This window comes from Onychomys torridus, chromosome 1 (assembly GCF_903995425.1).
Source record: "Onychomys torridus chromosome 1, mOncTor1.1, whole genome shotgun sequence".
Taxonomy (NCBI): Eukaryota; Metazoa; Chordata; class Mammalia; order Rodentia; family Cricetidae; genus Onychomys; species Onychomys torridus.
The window spans coordinates 165,202,330-165,222,454 of record NC_050443.1 but is presented as its reverse complement, the minus strand read 5'-3'; the positions used below and the strand labels follow the sequence as shown (position 1 = coordinate 165,222,454).

Below are 20,125 nucleotides of genomic sequence, written 5' to 3'. Positions count from 1 at the left end.
CTTACCTCTGGGACTCCTCAGCCGAAAGACTGTAGTTCCTGTCTCCTCATGCCTTATATACCTTTCTCCACCCAGCCGTATAATTTCCTGTCTAAACTTTCCTAGTGCTGGGATTAAAGGCATGTGACTCCTAAGTATGGGGATTAAAGGTGTGTGCCACTACTGCCTGGCTATGTCTCTCCTAGACTGAGTCAATCTCATGTAGTCTAGGGTGGCTTTGAACTCGTAGAGATCCAGACAGAGCTCTTCCTCTGGAGTACTAGGATTAAAGGTGTGTGCCACCACTGCCTGGTTTCTATGTTTAATCTAGTGGCTTGTTCTGTCCTCTGGTCTTCAGGCACATTTATTAGGGTACACAATATATCATCACAAGACAGGGTCTCATACAGCTCAGGCTGGCCTCTACCTTGTTATGTGGCTGAGGCTGGCCTTGATTCTCCTCCATTCACCTCAAAAGTGCTGAGCGTAAGCCGGGCGGTGGTGGTGCACGCCTGTAATCCCAGCACTCGGGAGGCAGAGGCAGGTGGATCTCTGTGAGTTCGAGGCCAGCCTGGGCTACCAAGTGAGTTCCAGGAAAGGCGAAATGCTACACAGGGAAACCCTGTCTCGAAAAACAAAAACAAAAACAAAACAAAAAGTACTGAGCTTACAGGCTCACCCACACCATCACCTCCAGCTTAACTGTCATTATGGAAGCTCCTCCTGGTTGCTTCATGGACAGTTAGGAAGGCGCCTGCTGTGCCAGCATGGGATGTTCTGAGGGGCTGGGACATGGCCACAGCAGGAAGGCTGGTGAGGAATGGACACAAAGATGCACTGAGCTTGCTTCCTCGGACCTATGCTTTTGCTCCATGTACCTCATAGGTTTGGCTTTGTGACCATGTATAACTCAGACTGGGCTCCTCAGAGCAATGCCATCTTGGTCTACAAGGATGGGTCATGTTCTCCCAATCCTCTGCTTTCCCTCAGGTAAATATCACCATGAGAAGACTTCTAAGTGGGTGTTTTCAGCAGCCATACCTGGGTTTCTCTCCCTTCCCCATTCAAAACACGCTGGAAGTTGGAAATGCCTCCTTACTGGAAGACAGAGTGCACAAGCACACACATGTATGTGCTTGCAAGCACATGCATGCTGCGGTGTGCATGTGACAGGAATCTTGTTTGCGGCTGGGATCTTTTGCTGCTCACTACTTTGTGGGCTCCCTGGCCTAATGTCAGGTGAGTCTCCTGTCTCTACCTCCTATCTCTTGGTTGGGGTACGCTATGATTACAGACACTTGTGCTACTGTTTCTGGCTTTTATGTGGGTCCAAGTCAGGTCATCAAGTTTTGTATGGTAAGTACAGTGATCCGTCTCCTCAGCTGAAATCCAGCATAGTTAGACCTTGGCCAGTGGCCAGCCATTGTGGAAGACAGTGATGTTTGACTTTTAGCCTAGAAAGAGGTCTCATCCCCAAATCCCTGACGCTGGCCAGACCAGTGTCAAATCATTAACAATCAGGTCCTTCACCTCTGATGAGATGAAAGACCCTGGAACGGTCATGGGGCATGCCTAAGATCCTGCATGGCTAAGTTTCCAAAGGGACATTGAGGGACCTTCAAGGAGTTAGGTCACAGTGTGTTCTTTCTTAAAAGAGCTTTTAACCCAGCTGTAGCAGACTCCTCCAAATCAATCTTGCTCTTCAAGAACCAGTGACATCAGACCTTGCTCAACAGCCTGGAAGAGAGCTTTGTGGGGGGAGGGGATGTTGACACCATGTCAAGCTGAAGCAAGATTAAACTGGAGGTCACCCTTTTCCTCTGCCAGCTGGCTGCAGAAAGAGAGCCAAACTTCCCAGGGATGGATGGAGGAGAAGCTAAGTATTTCACATCTGCTCAGATTGCAAAGACACTTAATGAACTAGTGATGAACACAAAAGCAAATTAGCAGAAAGTCTGTTCTCCACAGCAGTAGACAGTGAGTTTAACCCAACAAGAGAAAACCAATGACCAGCAACCATCAAGGGACAGCTGAGTCCAGAACCCAAGACGTTAGTGACGCCATGAGGAGTCAGCCGGGTTTTCCCACCTGTCCTTAGGATCATGCCGGGCGCTGTGTCATTTGATAAAACAATCTCGTGAGCTCTGACTTGTGCCCAAACTTGATCCTGTCTAGAATGGGAGACTTGCACCTACTGACCTGAATCACCAAATCTCAGGGCCTCTTTGAGGCTCAAAGTAAATGCCTTCTTCCAAGACTTAGACTCCAATAATCAAATTCCTCCCTTTGGCTTTCAGACTATTGAAATAACGGTTCCCAGGAAATTTAAATTTCCCCAGGACTCTCGGACTGGGTAAAGGAAGAATGCAGCTGAAGCCTGGTGCTAGCCAGAGGAAGAGCTTGTCTCCCAGAGAGTTGACACACTCCTGACAACTTGTCACATCACCTGGCAAGAGAGACTGAAGCCAAGACAATGAAGGTGGGTAGGACCACACCTCAGCCAGGACTGATTAGTTACGCAGATTTCTTTAAACCTAAAGATCAGGACCCCAAAGATGGTCTTGGGGGAGGTTCATGGGATCTCTTTGTTCCTCTTCCCAGTGTGACACATTGAAGTAATCTCTTTTTTCTGCTTTGCACTGTTTCTGGGCTGTTTATGAAGGTAAGTGGAAGAGCCTGTTTCTTAGTGTTCCCAGGTCCAGGGTTTAGTCCTATCTCAGAGTTCAAAACTGAGCCTTCTCAGTTTCTTGCATATTAGTACATGACAAATAGGTTACATGCACAAGAGGACCCTAGAGATGTCCCAAATCACTGAACCAGGAGTCTTAGCTCTAAATCTCAGGTTCAGTGCTGAGCATAGGGAATATGCAAAAAGAAGCCCACTTTTAGTTAGTTAGTTAGTTAGTTAGTTAGTTAGTTTTTGGTTTTTCAAGACAGGGTTTCTCTGTGTAAACCACTCTGGCTGTCCTGGAATTCACTTTGTAGCCCAGGCTGGCCTCAAATTCACAGAGATCCACCTGCCTCTGCCTCTGCCTCCTGGGTCCTGGTATTAACGGCGTGCAGCACCGCCCAGCTCGACTTTTAGTTTTTCATTTGCTGGTTTTGAGAGTCTCCTAAAAACTAGGCTGGCCTCAAACTCTGTGCATAGCTGAGGCTGCTGGAATTCCAGGCATGTGCCCCCCATGCCCAGCTTCCTTTCCTCCCTTCAGTGCTGGGTGTCAGAGCCAGGGCTTCGTGCATGCTAGGTATGTGTCCGACCACTGCACCACACCCCCAGCCCCTCCATCATTACCTTTGGGTCTTCAGACTGCTCTTAGTCAGCAAAGTGATGGTAAATCAATGTTCAGCACTAGTTTGGGAGGGACACCCAACTTTTAGTGCTTGCCAATGAATAGGTTTTCTGTGCCCCCCCCATAGTAAGTTTCTCTACTGACACAGTAAGCCAGATCATGCAAAGATGGAAAAGTATAACAGCAGGCACATTGAGCAAAGCAACACCCAGGAGGGTTCTTTGGTCCCAGAGATCAAGGCCAGAGATCAAGGCCAGAGAAGCTGTGAATCCCAGCCAGGGCAGGAAAGTTATAGGTTGTAGGTGAGGGATGATGACGCATCTGCCATAAGCTGGGTTTGTGCCCAAGTATGGTCAAAAGCTGAGCACTTAGGTTGGGACTTGGGCAGCTGGCAACTTCAGGAGAGGAGCAGATAGAGCCAATAATGTGCAGCTGGTGCCTTTCCTTTACTGGGAGATGCTCTGAATAGGCGGGGCTTGAAGGGGGTGGGGCTTCCAGGACCATGCAAGGGTGAGTGAGCCAGGGGCTCTAATGTGACATCACTGAACAGTAAGGAAGGGGCAACTGTCACATTGCATGTACTTACCATTACATGGTGGGGAGGGGGTCCTGGGGAAACACGTCATTGGCTAGTTTCCTCGTGTGTAAACATCAGTGTGCTTATACTGCCTAGCAGGTGCAATGGCCTACACCACAGCAGGACTACACCCTATCTAGCATGCTGCCATGTTGAACACTATAGGCGATTGCAATTCAATGGCACATGTTTTATTCACAAGGGTCTGCTTCTATGAGCATCACTAGAAACATATACAAATACACCATGCTGTACTTTGTGACAGCCACAATGTCACCAGGAGAAAGGAAATCTTCAGCTTTACCATAATCTTATTGCTGTGTGTGGTCTGTCATTGAGAGAAGCTTTATTGTGGCTGCAAATAGTATATGCCCTCTGCATGTCAGGAGCATAGATAATACATGAAGTGCCAGGAAATGGCCCACTTTGCATAGTCAGTACCTGTTTTCAATATATTCATGTGTGGGTTTAGTTTTTTTTAATTGCCTGTTTAATAAGAAGCTCTTGGGCCGGGCGGTGGTGGTGCACGTCTTTAGTACCAGCACTCGGGAGGCAGAGGCAGGTGGATCTCTGTGAGTTCAAGGCCAGCCTGGTCTCCAAAGCGAGTTCCAGGAAAGGTGCAAAGCTACACAGAGAAACCTGTCTCAAAAAAACAAAACAAAACAGAAGCAGCTTTTAAAATCTTTGGACATTCAATAATAATTAACTCTTGTAAGTTAAAACAGCTACCCCCACTACCCTTCCCTGCAGTTCCTATCCTTCAGAAAACAGTTCCTACAGGGCCCTCTGGGAGCAGGTGGAGGGGACATGGTGTTCCCCAGAGAGGATGTGTATAGTGTGCAAGTTAGTGTTTCCTGAAGCCTCTGGTGGCCAAAAAACCCGAAGTAAAGGCTGCTCTCTGTAATCACACACAGATAGGTATCCACCTGTGGATAGCAGGCCAGTCAGAGGCAGTGGAGTGGGGGACACTGGGAAAGAGAATACTTAGATGATGGTCCCTGGCCTCCAAGCCCGAGCCCTGCATCCTACTGCCGAGTTCCTGAGCTGCCATGTTCTCACACGGAAGGTGAGGTCATTCCCGAAAGCTGCCCAGTCTGACGCTTGAGTCAGGATAAGACACACAGGGCTGTGTGGGCAGGGAAGTCCCTCATATGTGACAAGGCCAGCCGATGGAGACAAATTCAGTGTTACTTAGAGACCAAGTGACCACAGACAATTTATTTGGCTCTCTTGTACCCCAGGTTTCCCGTGGGTGTAGGAGGCGGCAGGGAGCTGAGGTGTGTGTAGAGTAAATGTTCTCAATGTTGCTCTGAGGTTTGAGTATGACCTATACAACATGTTTGGTTCCTCAATAAACATTGGCCTTATCAATATTTCATACAAAATTAAGTCTTGGGCCTGGAGAGATGGCTCAGAGGTTAAGAGCACTGACTGCTCTTCTAGAGGTCCTGAGTTCAATTCCCAGCACCCACATGGTGGCTTACAACCATCTGTAATGAGATCTGGCGCCCTCTTCTGGCCTGCAGACATACATGCTGTATACATAATAAATAAATCTTTTTTTAAAAAAATTAAGTCTTTACCTGAGGGTTTTACTCAAACTTCTCAGAAGTAGGCTGGGTTGGGAGGTTTGCTGAGACTTCCAGAACCCACCTGCACAGAAGAGCCAGACAGTGATGGCAGCCAAGAAGTGGGCTCCCACACAGGTGTTTTGTAGCATTTCCCAGTGGCTGTAGCGGGCTTATAATGAGGAGATATTTCCAACCAAACAAAAATCCCCCCCCCCATACTGACAATTCTATTTTTACCTTCTCTGGAGGAAACACACACACACACACACACACACACACTCAAGCTTTAACTCCTGAGATTCTGACCATTTCCAAGGGTCATGCCTGCCTCACATAAGTGAAATTTTGTTGTGGGTGTTTTATTGCTGTTGTATTTTTTTTTTATTTTAAGATTTATATATTTATTACATATACAGTGTTCTGCCTCCATGTGTCCCTGCAGGCCAGAAGAGGGCACCAGATCTCATTACAGATGGTTGTTGGGAATTGAACTCAGGACCTCTGGAAGAGCAGTAGACTGGAAAGTGTGAGGCCTGGATAGGTGGCTGAGGAAATGTAGCCTGTCTTCACCTTTTAGGGAGTTTCACACTCAACAGGCCCTTCACTGATTTCCTCATCTTTGGGAAGTCACTGGTTTCTCCAGATGGCTTCTGGGCACATTTCAGCTCTTCACTGTCCGGCCCTCCTGTTAACAGAACAGCCTTTGAGACCAACAGATCTGGCTTCTAATCCTGGGTCTGCTATTACTCAGCAGTGTGATTTGGTCAAGTCTAGTCTCTCCCTCTGACTGTGTCTTCCTCCTCACCACTGACAGAGAAGGAATAATTCCAACCTGGGCCTTGGGCTGTTTAGGGCTAAGAAAATGTAACTGGGGAGATGTTCGAACAAGACTCGCCTCATGTCAACGGCGGATAAGTAACAGGACACAGACAAGTTCAACTCGAACATTTTATTATCGGCTTACCTCCGGCTTCGGCTCTCGCCACTCCCTGGGTGCAGAGACTAGGGTTAGGCTGCTGGCCGCTTTCTACACCACGCTCCACGTGGCTCCTGGCTGGACTTCTCGGGCCCTTCTGTGCTTTTCGGCACCTGGCACACAGCAGAAAGCACCCACTAATCTGGCACTCGGTGACCTATAGAACCAACATACGCCTAGCATTTCCCTTTGTACCTTTCTGGCCCTGCAACCATGGAGTCACTTTACCGGGAAGCCTGCCTTGAACTCCCAGCTGTACTAACACTACTGGTGTGCCTCATCCCTCTCCAGGTCTCCATTCTGAATACGACCCACCTTCCAAGCATCTTTGTATTCCCGATGCCCAGCACATGGCAGGTGCTCATTAAAGACTCCCCAGTTCTACATACGTACATACATATACATGCATGTATCTCGAGGCAGTCTCCTTTAGACCAGAGGGTGGCCTTAAAACCACTGTGTAGTCAAGGATGACCTTTGAACTCCTGACCCTTGTTAGGTCTCAAACCAGGGACATACGGCTGAGGTGCCTATTACGTTCCCTGTATAATCCAGCCATTTTGGCTACACCAGTTTTTACCCTTGTAGTCTCTTGATATCCGGGTTCTCCCCTCCCCCTCTCCTCACATGGCCTGGCTCAGTCTGGCCAGGTTCACTCCGGACTCTCCCAGACGTCCCTGCTCTCAGGGACGTCTCACTGTGTTCTCTCTCATCTACAATACACCTTCTCCTCCACCATACCTAGGGGCAGTCATGTCCTCCTTTCTAATGCCTCCCCCTCCCCCTTCACTTCCGATTTCACCTCCCAAACGCTGGGAGTACAGATTGTGCCACCACACTTGGTTAGCGCTCAGACACTTGCTCCCAGGCTGGAACCTGAAACCCAGACAACTCCCAACCCACAGCTCTTCTCCAGGCTCAGCAAGGAACCGCCAGCACTCAGCCAAGCCTACTTCTGTCTCTCCTAGAGTCAAGCCTTGGGTTTTTTGTTTTCGTTTGTTCTCAACAGCTAAAACCAGGAAACTGAAAACGTAAACAAAAACAGGAAACTGGGATTGTCTTGGGCTTCCGAGCAAATACGATCTCTACTTGAACTTGGTCACATGAGGCAGTAGAGACAATCTTCATACCTCATAAAAGAAAAACGAACTCCCACGACCCAGTGTTCCAGGAGCCTAGAAATCAAGTATACACGAACAACCCCTGGCAACGGGCCCAAAGGAGTGAGGCCATTTTCTCTTGGAGTCACTCAGGCCTTAGGCCTGAGAAGGCAGGAACGGTGTGCGCCTCCGGTTCTTTCCTGAGGGTTTTGGTGGTTTTGCTTTAAAACAGGGTCTTGCCAGCTTAAGCCGGCCTGGAACTCACTGTGTATTCACAGCTGCCTTTCCCTGTGTGCTGGCTGTAAGCATACCACCATGCTGTTCCCAGGATTCCCAGGAACTGTCCTTACGTGCTAACATGGTTTCAGTAGTAGAGAGCAACTATCTCAATGGAGGATCAAGGACAAGCCATGTCTGGCTGATTCAAACTCCAATGTAACAGGGCCGACTACCAGGCAATCTCTGCAGCTCAGGACAACAGTTGAGGCCACTGGCCAGGGGACCCGGCCTATGAAGCACACGTAGGAAGCAGGAACCCCTTCTGTGAGGGGGCTAGCCTGTGCTTCATCATTCTCTGCCACTCAACGTTGCCTAAAGAGAAGTTGTGTTGGGCTCAGGCATCCTTCCCCAGCAGAGGCAGGAAGCTAGTCCTTGTTCAGGGACCGAGGCCTGACTCAAAGTTCTAAAAGACGTGTTAAAACAAGAGGGTGAGCTGAACCAAGGAATCACTGGTCCACAATGACAGGTCCACACCGAAAAACCCACTCTGAGAACCTCCAGCTCAGCATTTGAGACCTCAGGTGGCCTCCCAGGAGTCCTGTAGTCCCTGACCATAAACTCACACCTCACTTGCATGCAGACTATTCTGCAGAGCTACTTTGCCGTCTTACCCACGAGCCCTGGAGAAGGGGGCACGTGGTCCTCGCTTCTGTCACTTCCCCTTAGCTTCCAGCATTTGCTGGGTATAGAACAGGCAGCTCAACACATACTGTGTTGATCAACTCTTAAGGCAGAGTGTGATGGCTCACTCCTGCAATTCCAGCATTGGGCTGAGACAAAAGTTCCACCATGAGCCAAGGCCAGGTAAGATCCTGGAAAGTCTGGTCTAGAGTGAGATCCTATCTCAAACAAAAACAAAACCTAAAATCAGGACTGGAGAGATGGCTCAGGGGTTTAGAGCACCTGTTCTTGCAGAGGACCTAGGTTCGATTCCCAGCACCCATCTGGCAGCTCATAACCATTCTTAACTCCAGTTCCAGGGGATGATGCCCTCTTCTGGCCTCCATGGGTACTGCATGCACGTGATGCACAGTGATATACAAGCAAAACACCCACATGCATAATCTAAAAAAATAAAATAAAATAAAAAGCCCCAAACCAATCCAGCTTTGGGGAGTCTGATGACACTTGTCTCTGCCTTTGAGATTGGATTTTTTTTTTTTACATATTTATGGAATGTCACAAAGTATTTCTGATATTAGGAACAGAATTTGGATGTAATTCCTCAGGACCAAGAACGGACTCAGCAGCAATCCCCTGCCTACCGTTGGCCCAGGACCCTGTCCTTAACTGCTTTGTGACAACACTTGGTCTCGGTATGGAGGAGGCAAAAGTGAGGGTGGTGACCTGAGGTCCGGGAAAGAGGAGGAAGGAATGAAGTGTGCCAAGGAAACGAGCAGCAGACGTTTGGGACTGGTTTATTAGGGGCTTCTCACAGTGGTTAGAGCCACTGTCTTCAGAACAATCACAGCACAGGATATGTGTCACCCAGACTGCCCAGGGAGTCTGAGCAGCGGACTCTTATTGCTTAAGATACACATATTCACAATAACTGACGGACGCCGATGTGCCTCACACAGGAATGTGTTAGCGGCTGCAAAGCTGACCGCAGCACCGAGCCCTCTGCCTACCTGCTCCTGCCATTTATCTGGAAACCCAACTCAGCTAAGTCTCCCTGGCCCCACCTCATATTTCCTGTGCTCTCTCTGAGCGTCAGTGCAGCCTAAAGCAGCAGGGGGCCAGACTGTGGCTCGGTCGTCTTGGTGGGTGCTTCAGGGAAGCCGGTCCATACTCAGGTCAGCTCCCACCCTGCCAGGGGAAAGAAACCCAAAGGGGCCCCACCTCATCATCAGTTAACTAAAGAGGGGTTTCTTTTTGGGAGACTAGGTTTTGAGTTGTCTGGGATTTAAACAAGAAGGTAGCGGGAAAGGTGTGTGAGGGCTGCAGCTCGGGGCCTCTGACCACACACCAACCCTCTAGACCTCAGCAGAGGAGGTGCATGCTTGTGGCATCACGGTGTCTGTGAGAGACTCCTGGTGATCCTGGGCAGGTCGATGTCTGAGCCATAACCAGTCCAAGCTTGTCACTCAAGCCTCAATCAAGCTGAGTGCAGCAGAGGAAGGGAGATCGGTTCAGAACACGTCTCCATGTACAGGGAAGAGAATGCAGGCCTCTGGGTGTCCGGGGAGCCATGTGCCAACAATTGCAGTGGTGAGCTGAGTAAGAAACCTCTCCCTAGAGGGCAGTGTCGCTGGTAAACACAGGCGCTGCCGGCGACACCCAAGTACAGTCAGATATTTGAACGGTAAACAGTAAATGCATAAAATAAATTACCTTGAGAGGCCATAGGTGCTCCAGACATGTGGTTAACATGAGCAGAATGGTCATTCAAAGTATCTTCACAGGAACATGGGGCTTGGGGGCCACATACAACTCGCATACTTGCACTCAATAACACACACACACACACACACAAACATGCACACGCGCGCACACGCATCATCCAACATCACTGTGTAGACTTCACTTTTGTTCGACAAGGATTTTGGTTTGTGGCATCCACATGCAGACACACATTACCTCACAGCCTCAGATTTGTATGTGTGTGTTTACATGTGAACTTTTTCCTTTTCTCACTGTAATGACAGTGCCAAGTCTACATATCATCGTTCAAGAGCAGGGGGACCAAACTCTTTGCATGAACAGGCTGGGTGGGGAATGTTCATTTCAGCTGCAGTCTGTTCCATTCTCCTGTCAATGCACCATCGGGTCTCTAGACCAGATGACAGTAACCAGGCCCCGCGGTCCTGCTGGAGATGGCTGTCACCTCCTGCCTGAGAGATTCTACACAGGCTATACAGGAGAGTGAGTCACCCATCTCCAGCATTCTCTGGGCAGGGGCAGCCATGAGAACCACAGAGAACCAAGGTGTTCCTTCTAAGTGGTCAGTTTAAAACAAACAAATACACAAACAGACTTGGATAACTCAAGAGAAAACACCATGTGGGGGGCCAGGGTACGAGGCTGCCTTGCCCAGGACATACAACTTCCTCAGTCCATCTGCTTACAGAGGACAAGGAGAGACTGCAGACCGTGCTCAGGATGGGTGGGACCACTGGTCACCTGTGAGCATAGACAATGGGCAGACATGGAGGGTGCCTTATCTCTACCAGATGTCAGACTCAGGCCTCCACTCACAGAAGGCCCAGGACTACCACACTCTCTCCTCCTGGCCCAACAGTAGCCAGACTCTCGGAAACTAACCTGGGGGAGAGCTACAGAATCCCCTTGTCCAGAAGAGGATTCTTGCCTGCCCACTGATACTGCTGGTTCTTGTTTCCTGCGAGTCTTTCTCATTTGATTTAAAGGAGAACACAGTCTAGGCGTCTACACCTGAACCAGGCTGAAGGCAGCCAAAGCCTGCTGGGAGGGGCCCCTCTACCATGCACGGAGGTGTACTTTCCAGCTGGGCCCTGTTAGATCAGCAAGCCCCTCACCAAATTCCATCGGCTCTCACCCTCCCACAGGAGTAGACCAACGCCAGCTCCGCAGACACTGGCAGTCACAGGTGACAGCCACAGGCCCCTGAGGGTTTCCTTCTTCACTCCGGGCCAAGATAAACTGTCTCTCCTGGACTGAGACACAGCGAAGTTCTCTTCAAAGCCACTCTGTCACTGAGAACCATCTTGGAGCTCAGGCCCAGTCCTGGGGGCTTTTCAGCTATGTTTCCCAGTCAAGCAGGTAGGTGAAAAGTAGGGTGTGGGATGAGTCCCAGAACCAGATTCTCAGTCTTCTACAACACTGTGCTTTTGTGGGGGAGAGGAGGCATCCACACCCCAAACTTGTACCCGGAGGTGGGCCAGGAGGGAAAAATCAAAGGACAAAGTGGTTGCACCACTTCTGAAAGTCACTTAATGCTTCTCTTGTGGGTGCCCCGACCCTGGTTGTCTGTCAAGCTTGCGGGTGCAGGCAGGGCCTGTTCTAGCTGGGGGAGCCGCTGCACTGTGAGTTTGGGGAGTCCTGTTCGTTGATGGTGTTTAGCAGCAGGCACGCGGGCGGCCGTGGCAGGTGGGGGTGCCCAGGCTCTCGAGCCTGCTCCTCAGAGGACAGGCAGAGCCCTTCCTCTTCGTCAACAGGAGGCCGTACTTGACAACTGTCACAGAAGTCCAGGGGCCCATCCAGGGCATCATCTATGAGCGTACTGAGCTCTTTGAGGCCGTCATCATGGTGGCCCCGGTTACACACACACACCTCGATGCCCGAGTCACCTGTGAAGCGGCGATGCCTGCCAGGTGCCTTGTCTTTGCTGTCGGGGGGTACACTACCATGCTCTGAACTTGAATCTTTCAGTAGCTCCTCCTTACACTCAGAATCCCTGTCCAGGAAGGCCTCTGGGTCCAGCTCCCCATGGCCGGCCACTGAGCCACTGGACTCCATTCCGGGGGCTTTGGTGGCTGCCTGGGCAGCGGGCACTTCAGAGGGCGGAGGGTCAGCGATGCTTGGGGGTCTTGTGCTGCTTCTACTGGGTCCAGACAAAGGACTGCTCTGTGCTCCCTGGGAGCCCTGAGGCGGGTCGGCGCCTGGGGGGCTGCCACCTGCAGGGCCACCCTGAGGAGGCAGCAGCTGCTGCTGTTGGAGCTGGAAGGCACTGTACGGTGGGGGAGGAGTTGGAGGTCTGTTCACCACTTCCTCATAAGGAGGTAGTAAATAGTTTGGCAAAAACCCTAAAACAGGGAGGCACGAGGAGAAATTACTTCACTGGCCGGCATCCTGACAGAGCTCCCCTCCCACCTCGGAAGCAGAGCCACCAAGCCGTGGCTGTGGCTCTTAGCTGTGGGCAAGGGGAGGGGCCACAACTGCCTAGGGCAGTGGTTCTCCCTTCCCGGCACTGAGGCCCCTTAGTGCTTCCTCATGCTGTGGTTTATTTTTACTGCCCATTCCACAACTGTAAATTTGCTACTGTTATGAGTGGTATATATCCGATACGTAGGATATCTGATATGTGACCCCTGTGAAAGGATCGTTTGACCCCCCCAAAGGGGTCACAACCCACAAGTTGAGGACGGCTGGCCTAGAGGAAGAACAGTGTGGGTGTGACCTGATGATCCTTCCAGGCATCTGACCTCCTGCCTTCCTGGGGTGAAGGGACAAGAGGGACAGGTGTGGTGAACCGGCTGGGAGTCAATTCCTTCCTAGAATGGACTTGTTTCCCAGGACACACAAGCTGCACACTTCTTTCTTTCTTTTAAAAAACTTCTATTTTTTAGCTTCGTGTGGGGGTGGGAGAGCATTGAGTTTATATACTTAGGCGTAGTACCTAATGCTGCCACAAGAGGGCGCTTGATGGCCTGAATCTGAGTTACAGAGGCCTGATCCATGTAGGGCTCATCAGGGGGATCCATGCTCTCTCTTAACCATTGAGCTCTCTCTAGTGCTGGCCCCACATTTCTTGCTCAGACTTTATCCTCCACCTGTCCTAAGGCTTCGGTCAAGGACCCTAACGTAAGCATTATGGACCACACACTTTTTCCCTACCCCTCAGATATGTCATGTACAGGGGCTTTTTCCTAAAGGTCAGATATCCAGACTACCTCTACTACTACAGTGTGGTTAAAGATGATCTGGAAAAACAAAACAGGCTTCACCTTGACTCGGCTCAGGAGTGGTGGGTTACCAGTCAGGGGTGAGTTCCCTCCTGAACGTGCTGAATGCCTAGAGGCCAGAGCATCTCATTCAAAACTGCAGCAGCAGGGGCTGGAGAGACGGCTCGGAGGTTAAGAGCACTGGCTGCTCTTCCAGAGGTCCTGAGTTCAATTCCCAGCAACCACATGTTGGCTCACAACCATCTATAACGAGATCTGGCGCCCTCTTCTGTATACATAGTAAATAAATCAATCTTTAAAAAAATAAAAATAAAAACAGCAGCAGCAACTGAGCACTTACTTTATATACATAAGGCACCATGCTCAGCAACTAACCCTTCCAGATACGGAAGTCCAAACATCTGGGACACCATTCTTTCGTAGTGTGCCAGATGGCTTAGGACAAGATGCCTGGCTGGGGCCTCCTCGGATCATGTGAGAGGGCAAACGGGAAACTCCAGTATAAGGATCTCAGTTATGTCACCAACTGGTTCTCAGGAAGTCCCCAAACTACCCTTAGACCTGCCTCTTTCAAGAAGACTCCATAAGGAACAGCCATGGCAGCAAGCCAAACAGGTGGATTCGGGCCGATGAGCGCCAGATTCCAAGCCACTAAAATTATACTTCCACTGACTATGTGCCTTTAAAAAAAAAAAAAATCCAGTTCAAGGCCATTCTCAGGCTCCATAGGGAATTGAGGCCAGACTGGGCTACATGAGACCCTATATTAATTTACCTATGTATATATAAAATATATATGCACGTATACATAATATACTTGTATATGCATACATATGCACCTGCTGAAGGATCCGAGACCTGGCTGCTGTGAGCTTGGGAATGGCCCTGAGGACTTGGGGACCCCAACTGTAGCCTGCTCCACTGTGTGATGATCCTCTACGTGGGAGAGCCTGGGTGGGGCAGTGGGGGCACCCTTCAGGGTCCTAGCCACTGAGGGACCATTTGGGTGCAGGCTCTGTGCAACTAAGTTCCTGAGGGTGGGGTTTGGCAGCCTGTGGTGTACGTACTGAAGTAAAATGGCAGCGCTGAGTAATTGTGAGCTTCCCGGTAGGCGATCAGGTTGATCTCATGTTGCCGCTGCTGGGCCTGAAGGCGGTGCTTGGCTCGGCGGTGGTGGCAGACACAGCAGCAGCTCAGGATGATGATGACAGTCCACACGAGCCAGAACCCTGCGAGTTGGGGAGGCAAGACAGAGAGGCACACACACAGTGAGGACCAGTGGGATGGGGCAGCCCTCAAACAAGGTCTAGATGGTGCCCCCACGGCTGGGCACACAGTCAGGCCGCACCTTGTCGCTTTCTGTCAAGCAAAATGTTCACATGTTCAAAATGATTTTACTACAGGGAAAGATGCTTGGGACATAAGAGAGGGACACAGAGGGTGAGGAGGGCTACGCCATCCCTCACTCCAGCACACTGACGGGCTCTGTACTTTAAATGTGGTGGGCACTAATAAGAAAGCTTGGACAAAATACTTTAGACTTTCTTGGTACCTATCCTCCCTTCCTACCCAAACCCAGAAGACCAGCAATTGCGGGGACTTCAGAACAGCCCTCATGTGAGAATTCTAAGGCCTGGTGGCAGTGGCGAACGCCTTTAATCCCAGCACAGGCAGAGGCAGGTGGATCTCTGGCAGTTCGAGGCCAGCCTGGTCTACAGAGTGAGATCCAGGACAGCCAGGGTTACACAGAGAAATCCTGCCTTGAAAAATCAGAGAGAAAAAAGAAATTCTCCAGTTCACCTGATGAGAAAGGAGACAGGCCTTTCATGTTGCCTCTGTAAACTGCAATCATTAATCAGATGGAAAAGTTTTAATTGCCCCAGGCCTCATCTTCCCTAGAGAGTGTAAATGACTTCCTCAACTATCTCTAATCCGGTACAATTCCATCTCCAACCCACTGCCTCCACAGCCCACTGCCTCCACAGCCCACTGCCTCCACAGCCCACTGCCTCCACAGCCCACTGCCTCCACAGCCCACTGCCTCCACAGCCCACTGCCTCCACAGCCCACTGCCTCCACAGCCCACTGCCTCCACAGCCCACTGCCTCCACAGCCCACTGCCTCCACAACCCACTGCCCACTCCCCCATCCCTCAAGCCTTGTGGGCAGAGGACACCACAGCTCCCCTTTCTTCCTCCACTCCAGGACGTGTGGAGTGTAAATCCACAGCCCTCTCATTTCCTACTGTCTCAGTGAACCCCAACATGAGAACACCTTTTCAATTTTGAACAGAAAAGGCCTTAACACTTTTTTAAAAAATGGTCCTCTCTTGCTTAAATATATACAGACATATAAAGGAGAAAGACTGAAAGGGAAAACCCAAGAATAATGACCTTTTAAAAATGTATATAGCTGGGCGTATGCCTTTAATGCTAGTACTCGGGAGGCAGAGGCAGGCAGATCTCTGTGAGTTCGAGGCCAGCCTGGTCTACAGAGAGAATCCCAGGACAGCCAGGACTGTTACATAGCGAAACCTTGTCTGGGAAAACAAAAAACAAACAAACAAACGAATGAAGGAATAAATAACGTACATGTATGAGTGCTTGCCTGCATGTATGTTTGTGCCTGGTGCCCTTGTTGGTCAGAAGAGGAAGTTGGCTCTCCCGGCACTGGAGTTACAGATGGCTGTGAGAATCCATGCAGAAGCTGGGAACTGACCAGGTCCTCCATGACAGAAGCAAGTGCACTTAGCCCCTGGGCCAGTCTACAGCCCCAAATAATAAGACAGCATTGTGAGAAATTTAAGCTTTTTGCTTTTTTTTTTTTTTTTCCTTTTTCTTGTTTGTTTGTTAGTTTATTTTTGAGAAAGGGTTTCTCTGTGTATCCCTGACTGTCGTAGAACTTACTCTGTAGACCAGGCTGGCCTTGAACTCAAGATCTGCCTGAGGTGCGCACTACCACCACTTGAGACTTTTTTCAATGATTTTATTCTTTTAATTATGAGACTAGAAAAAATTTCAATTTTAAAAACGGCGAATAGTTTTATTTTTAACTATTCTTTCCTGTTTTTGTTTGTTTATTTGTTTTTTCAAGACAGGGTTTTTCTGTGTAGCCCTGGTTGTCCTGGAACTTGCTATGTAGACCAGGCTGGCCTCGAACTCAGAGACAGATCCTCCTGCCTCTACCTCCTTGAGTGCTGGGGTTAAAGGCAAGTGCCACCACCTCCCAGTTGGCTTTGTTTTTTTCAAACAATAAATTTATTTCAAAAGAGTATTGCATAGGGTAGATTTGATTAAAACACGTTATGTGCATGCATGAAACTATCAAACAATTTTTTAAAATTACCCTATATGTATATAATGTATCAGGTGCAGAGGTGTGAATGCCGTGCGTGTGTATGCAAAGGATAATTTCTAGTGCACGCCGTGCATGTGTGTGTGTGCAGGGGTCAGAGGATAGCTTCTAGGTGTCAGGTATCTCCTTCCACCCTGTGAGTTCCAGGGACAGAGCTCAAGTTAGCATTGAGTTCTTTTACCCACTGCCCCACCTCACCAGCCCTGGTATATTCAGAGGCAGGCAGGTCTGTGAGTTGAAGACTAGTCTGGTCTATATGGTGAGTTCCAAACAAGCTAGGGTTATATGAGACCCTGTCTCAAAAGAGTCTTGTGTGGCTCAGATTATACAGCAGGGGTGACCCTCAACTTTTGACCCCTCTGCCTCCACCTCCCAGGAGCTAAGACTACAGGTGTATGCTGCCAAGCTCAGTGATGCAGAGCTGGGGATGGAACAGGCCCCAATGCACATGAAGCAACACTTACCTCCGGAGCTAGACCCCAGCCCCTCTACAGAGGTTTTTAATTCTTCTAGGAATATAGTCACACACGTGAGTTTTTAAATGACTTCTATGGGTCATTTTCACAATATTAATTTGACATATACAGTCCCCGATAGCGAATAAAAAATGGCAGATTATAAACAACATAAAGAAACCCTCCTTTTGAGACAGGGTCTCTCACACAGTATAGGCTGGCCTCAAACTTAATGTCCTGACCCTCTCATCCCTATCCCCAAGGGTTAGAAAACAGGTGTGCACCACCATACCTGGCTGATCCCAATTTTTTTTCTATATGACTTTTTGTTCTCATTAGTTTAATTTTAGTAAGATCAATGAAGTCACAGAATGGTAATAAATCCAAATTAAAATATGAAGTGTGCTAATAACCTTATATGCCAGGTTGTCGTTATCTTTTTAAGTTGCAATGGAGTTTAGTTATTTATTTGGGGGTTTATTTATTTTAAGACAGGCTCTCACTATATAGCCCAAGCGGGCGTCAATACCTTCTCTCCTCTGAGGGCCTGAATTACAAATGTCCAGAGTGTACTCTGTGGACAGCATATCTGACACTACTTATAGATGACACATAGTACAATGCAGTTTTTCTTTTTAGAAAAGTACAAACATGCGTGCATGTATGTGTGGGTTGTGGGGTTCAGAGAACAGTTTTGGGGGGTCAGCCTTGGAGGCCAGCACCTTTACCTGTTGTGCCATCTCACTGGCCCAGAGGAGGGCGCTGGGTCCCCGGAACTGGAGTTACAGCTGTGAACTGAACTCGTCACCGTCAGAGCAGCTGACCTATCTCTCTAGGCCAGCGGTTCTCAGCCTCTCTAATGTTGCGGCCCTTCAATTCAGTTCCGCATGCTGTGGTGACTCCCAAGCATAAAATAATTTTTGTTGCTACGTCATAACTGTACCTTTGCTACTGAGCAGCGATCTCAGTTCCTGAGACCATAGGAGATCAGTTTTCCAATGGTCACAACCCACAGGTTGAGAACCACTGCTCTAGACCATCACTTTCTTTCCCCTGGGGATTGAACCTGGTACCTCCGAAGCCCCTGTTCCTACCCCCACCCTGTCACAGCTCAACTTTAAAATCTAATGTTATTTTTACTTGGATCATTTTCCCAGTATTTCCTCATCTTCTACTGCTGTGGGATGTTCAAGTATGTCAAATGTGTTGCTCTGATTGGTTAAAATAAAACACTGATTGGCCAGTAGCCAGGCAGGAAGTATAGGTGGGACAAGCAGAGAAGAGAATTCTGGGAAGTGGAAAGCGGAGGCAGAGAGACACTGCCAGCCGCTGCCATGACAAGGGAGATGTGAGGTACCAGTAAGACACGAGCCACATGGCAACTTATAGACTAACAGAAATGGGTTAATTTAAGATAGAAGAAGTAGATAGCAAGAAGCCTGCCACGGCCTTACAGTTTGTAAGCAACATAAGTTTCTGTGTGTTTACTCGGTTGGGTCTGAGCGTCTATGGGCCTGGCAGGTGAGAGAGATTTGTCCTGACTGTGGGCCAGGCAGGAAAACTCTCGCTACATTCTACGTTTTCTATGCTTTAATTTATGTGATCCAAGGCATTATCCTCAGCTTTCACGACTTTTGCTTTAAACTCAACTGTTCAGTAAAGAGAATCTTAGCCAAGTGTAGTGACACATGCCTGTAGCCTGGCACTCCAGCATAGAGGCTAGGCCAAGCTGAGCTGTCTCAACAACAAGAGAAATCCTACACACCACTTTCCATGTTCACCAACAAGTCCTGATTCTCTGCCTTTGGGTGCACAGGTAGGGCTGAACTTCTTGGCCTCTGTGTGTGGGAAGAAGTTATGGGACTAATTCTACTGACAGAAAGTGACATGTCATTTAGAGACTAGAATGGTTCATGTGTGAAACTTCCCATCAGTTCCCATCAGCGTTCCAGTCAGTCTGGCTCTGGGAGATGAGACAAGGCCAAGCGGGAACAAAGCCCCCATTCCACCTTCGATGGACGGACACACAGTAAGGGTGAGAAAGGAGCCTGTCCGTTTTGGTCAGCAGGGTTTTGGACATGTGTGCTCCTGTAGCCTATCCTGACTGCTACAGTGCACGACAGGGTTTTCTATTCAAGACGTAAGTCATTATCAGGAATCACTTAAAAGGCTGCATTACCGTTTACTCTGTGCACACACTCACACACATGTATAAGGGGCAGAGGACCACTCAGTAGAGTTGGTCTCTCCTTCCGCCATGACAGTCTGGGGTCAGTAACTACCACCTGAGCCGCTTAACGACCTCATGAGGAGTCGGAAAGGGGTTCTTGATAAAAAACAAGGCAGAGGTCCCCTTAACTCAAGTAGCATAGGAAAGGCTTCCTTTTTTCAAAAAACACAAAATGGAAAAATTAGGAAGCCCCGAAGGCCAGGAGGGGAAGAAGCAAATATAAGAGTGACTGTCAGTGGAACTCCACAGACCTCCTTTCTCTTCTCTCTCTCCTTCTTTCCTTTCCATGATCCTGGGAACAGAATCCAGGACCTCATGCACGCTGGAACACACGCTCACCAGCAAGTCACACCCACAGCCTTCGCCCACGTTCCCCACTTGCCATGATGAGAAGGGAACTGTCTCTACCACGCACCAGCTGTGTGGTGTCACAATCGTCTCCATTGGTAAACCATCGCTTAGTTTCTAATGTAAGAGCACAAGAGAATTATCTGCGTGCTCAAGACAAGGGCACACACAAAGAAGAGGTCCTGCAGCACGCTGGCTGTCAATCTAGGGACAGAAAGCGGACATGGAGCTGGCCCCATCTGCTGGGAAGGCAGACAGAGGACATTGTGATATGGCCCGCATCAACTGGACTGTCCTGGGAATAGGCCAGGACAGCTGTAAAGTGACTGAGGCAGTGGTGGAATGTTAGATTAGACCCAGGGA

The 20,125-nt window shown here is 49.3% G+C and overlaps 1 protein-coding gene across 2 annotated transcripts in view; it reads right to left on the bottom strand.

Annotated features, from left to right (window-relative positions):
* Positions 1-9,174: 9,174 nt before the first annotated feature.
* Positions 9,175-20,125, bottom strand: part of Wbp1l (WW domain binding protein 1 like) — a 66,234-nt gene continuing 55,283 nt past the window's right edge. For both annotated transcript variants that reach the window (XM_036171552.1, XM_036171559.1), the window contains exons 3-4: positions 14,443-14,604; positions 9,175-12,496 (exon numbers count right to left, since the gene is read on the bottom strand). In XM_036171552.1, coding sequence (XP_036027445.1) covers positions 11,754-12,496; positions 14,443-14,604 — 905 coding nt within the window. In that variant the 3' untranslated portion in view covers positions 9,175-11,753. The remainder of the gene's footprint in view (positions 12,497-14,442; positions 14,605-20,125) is intronic.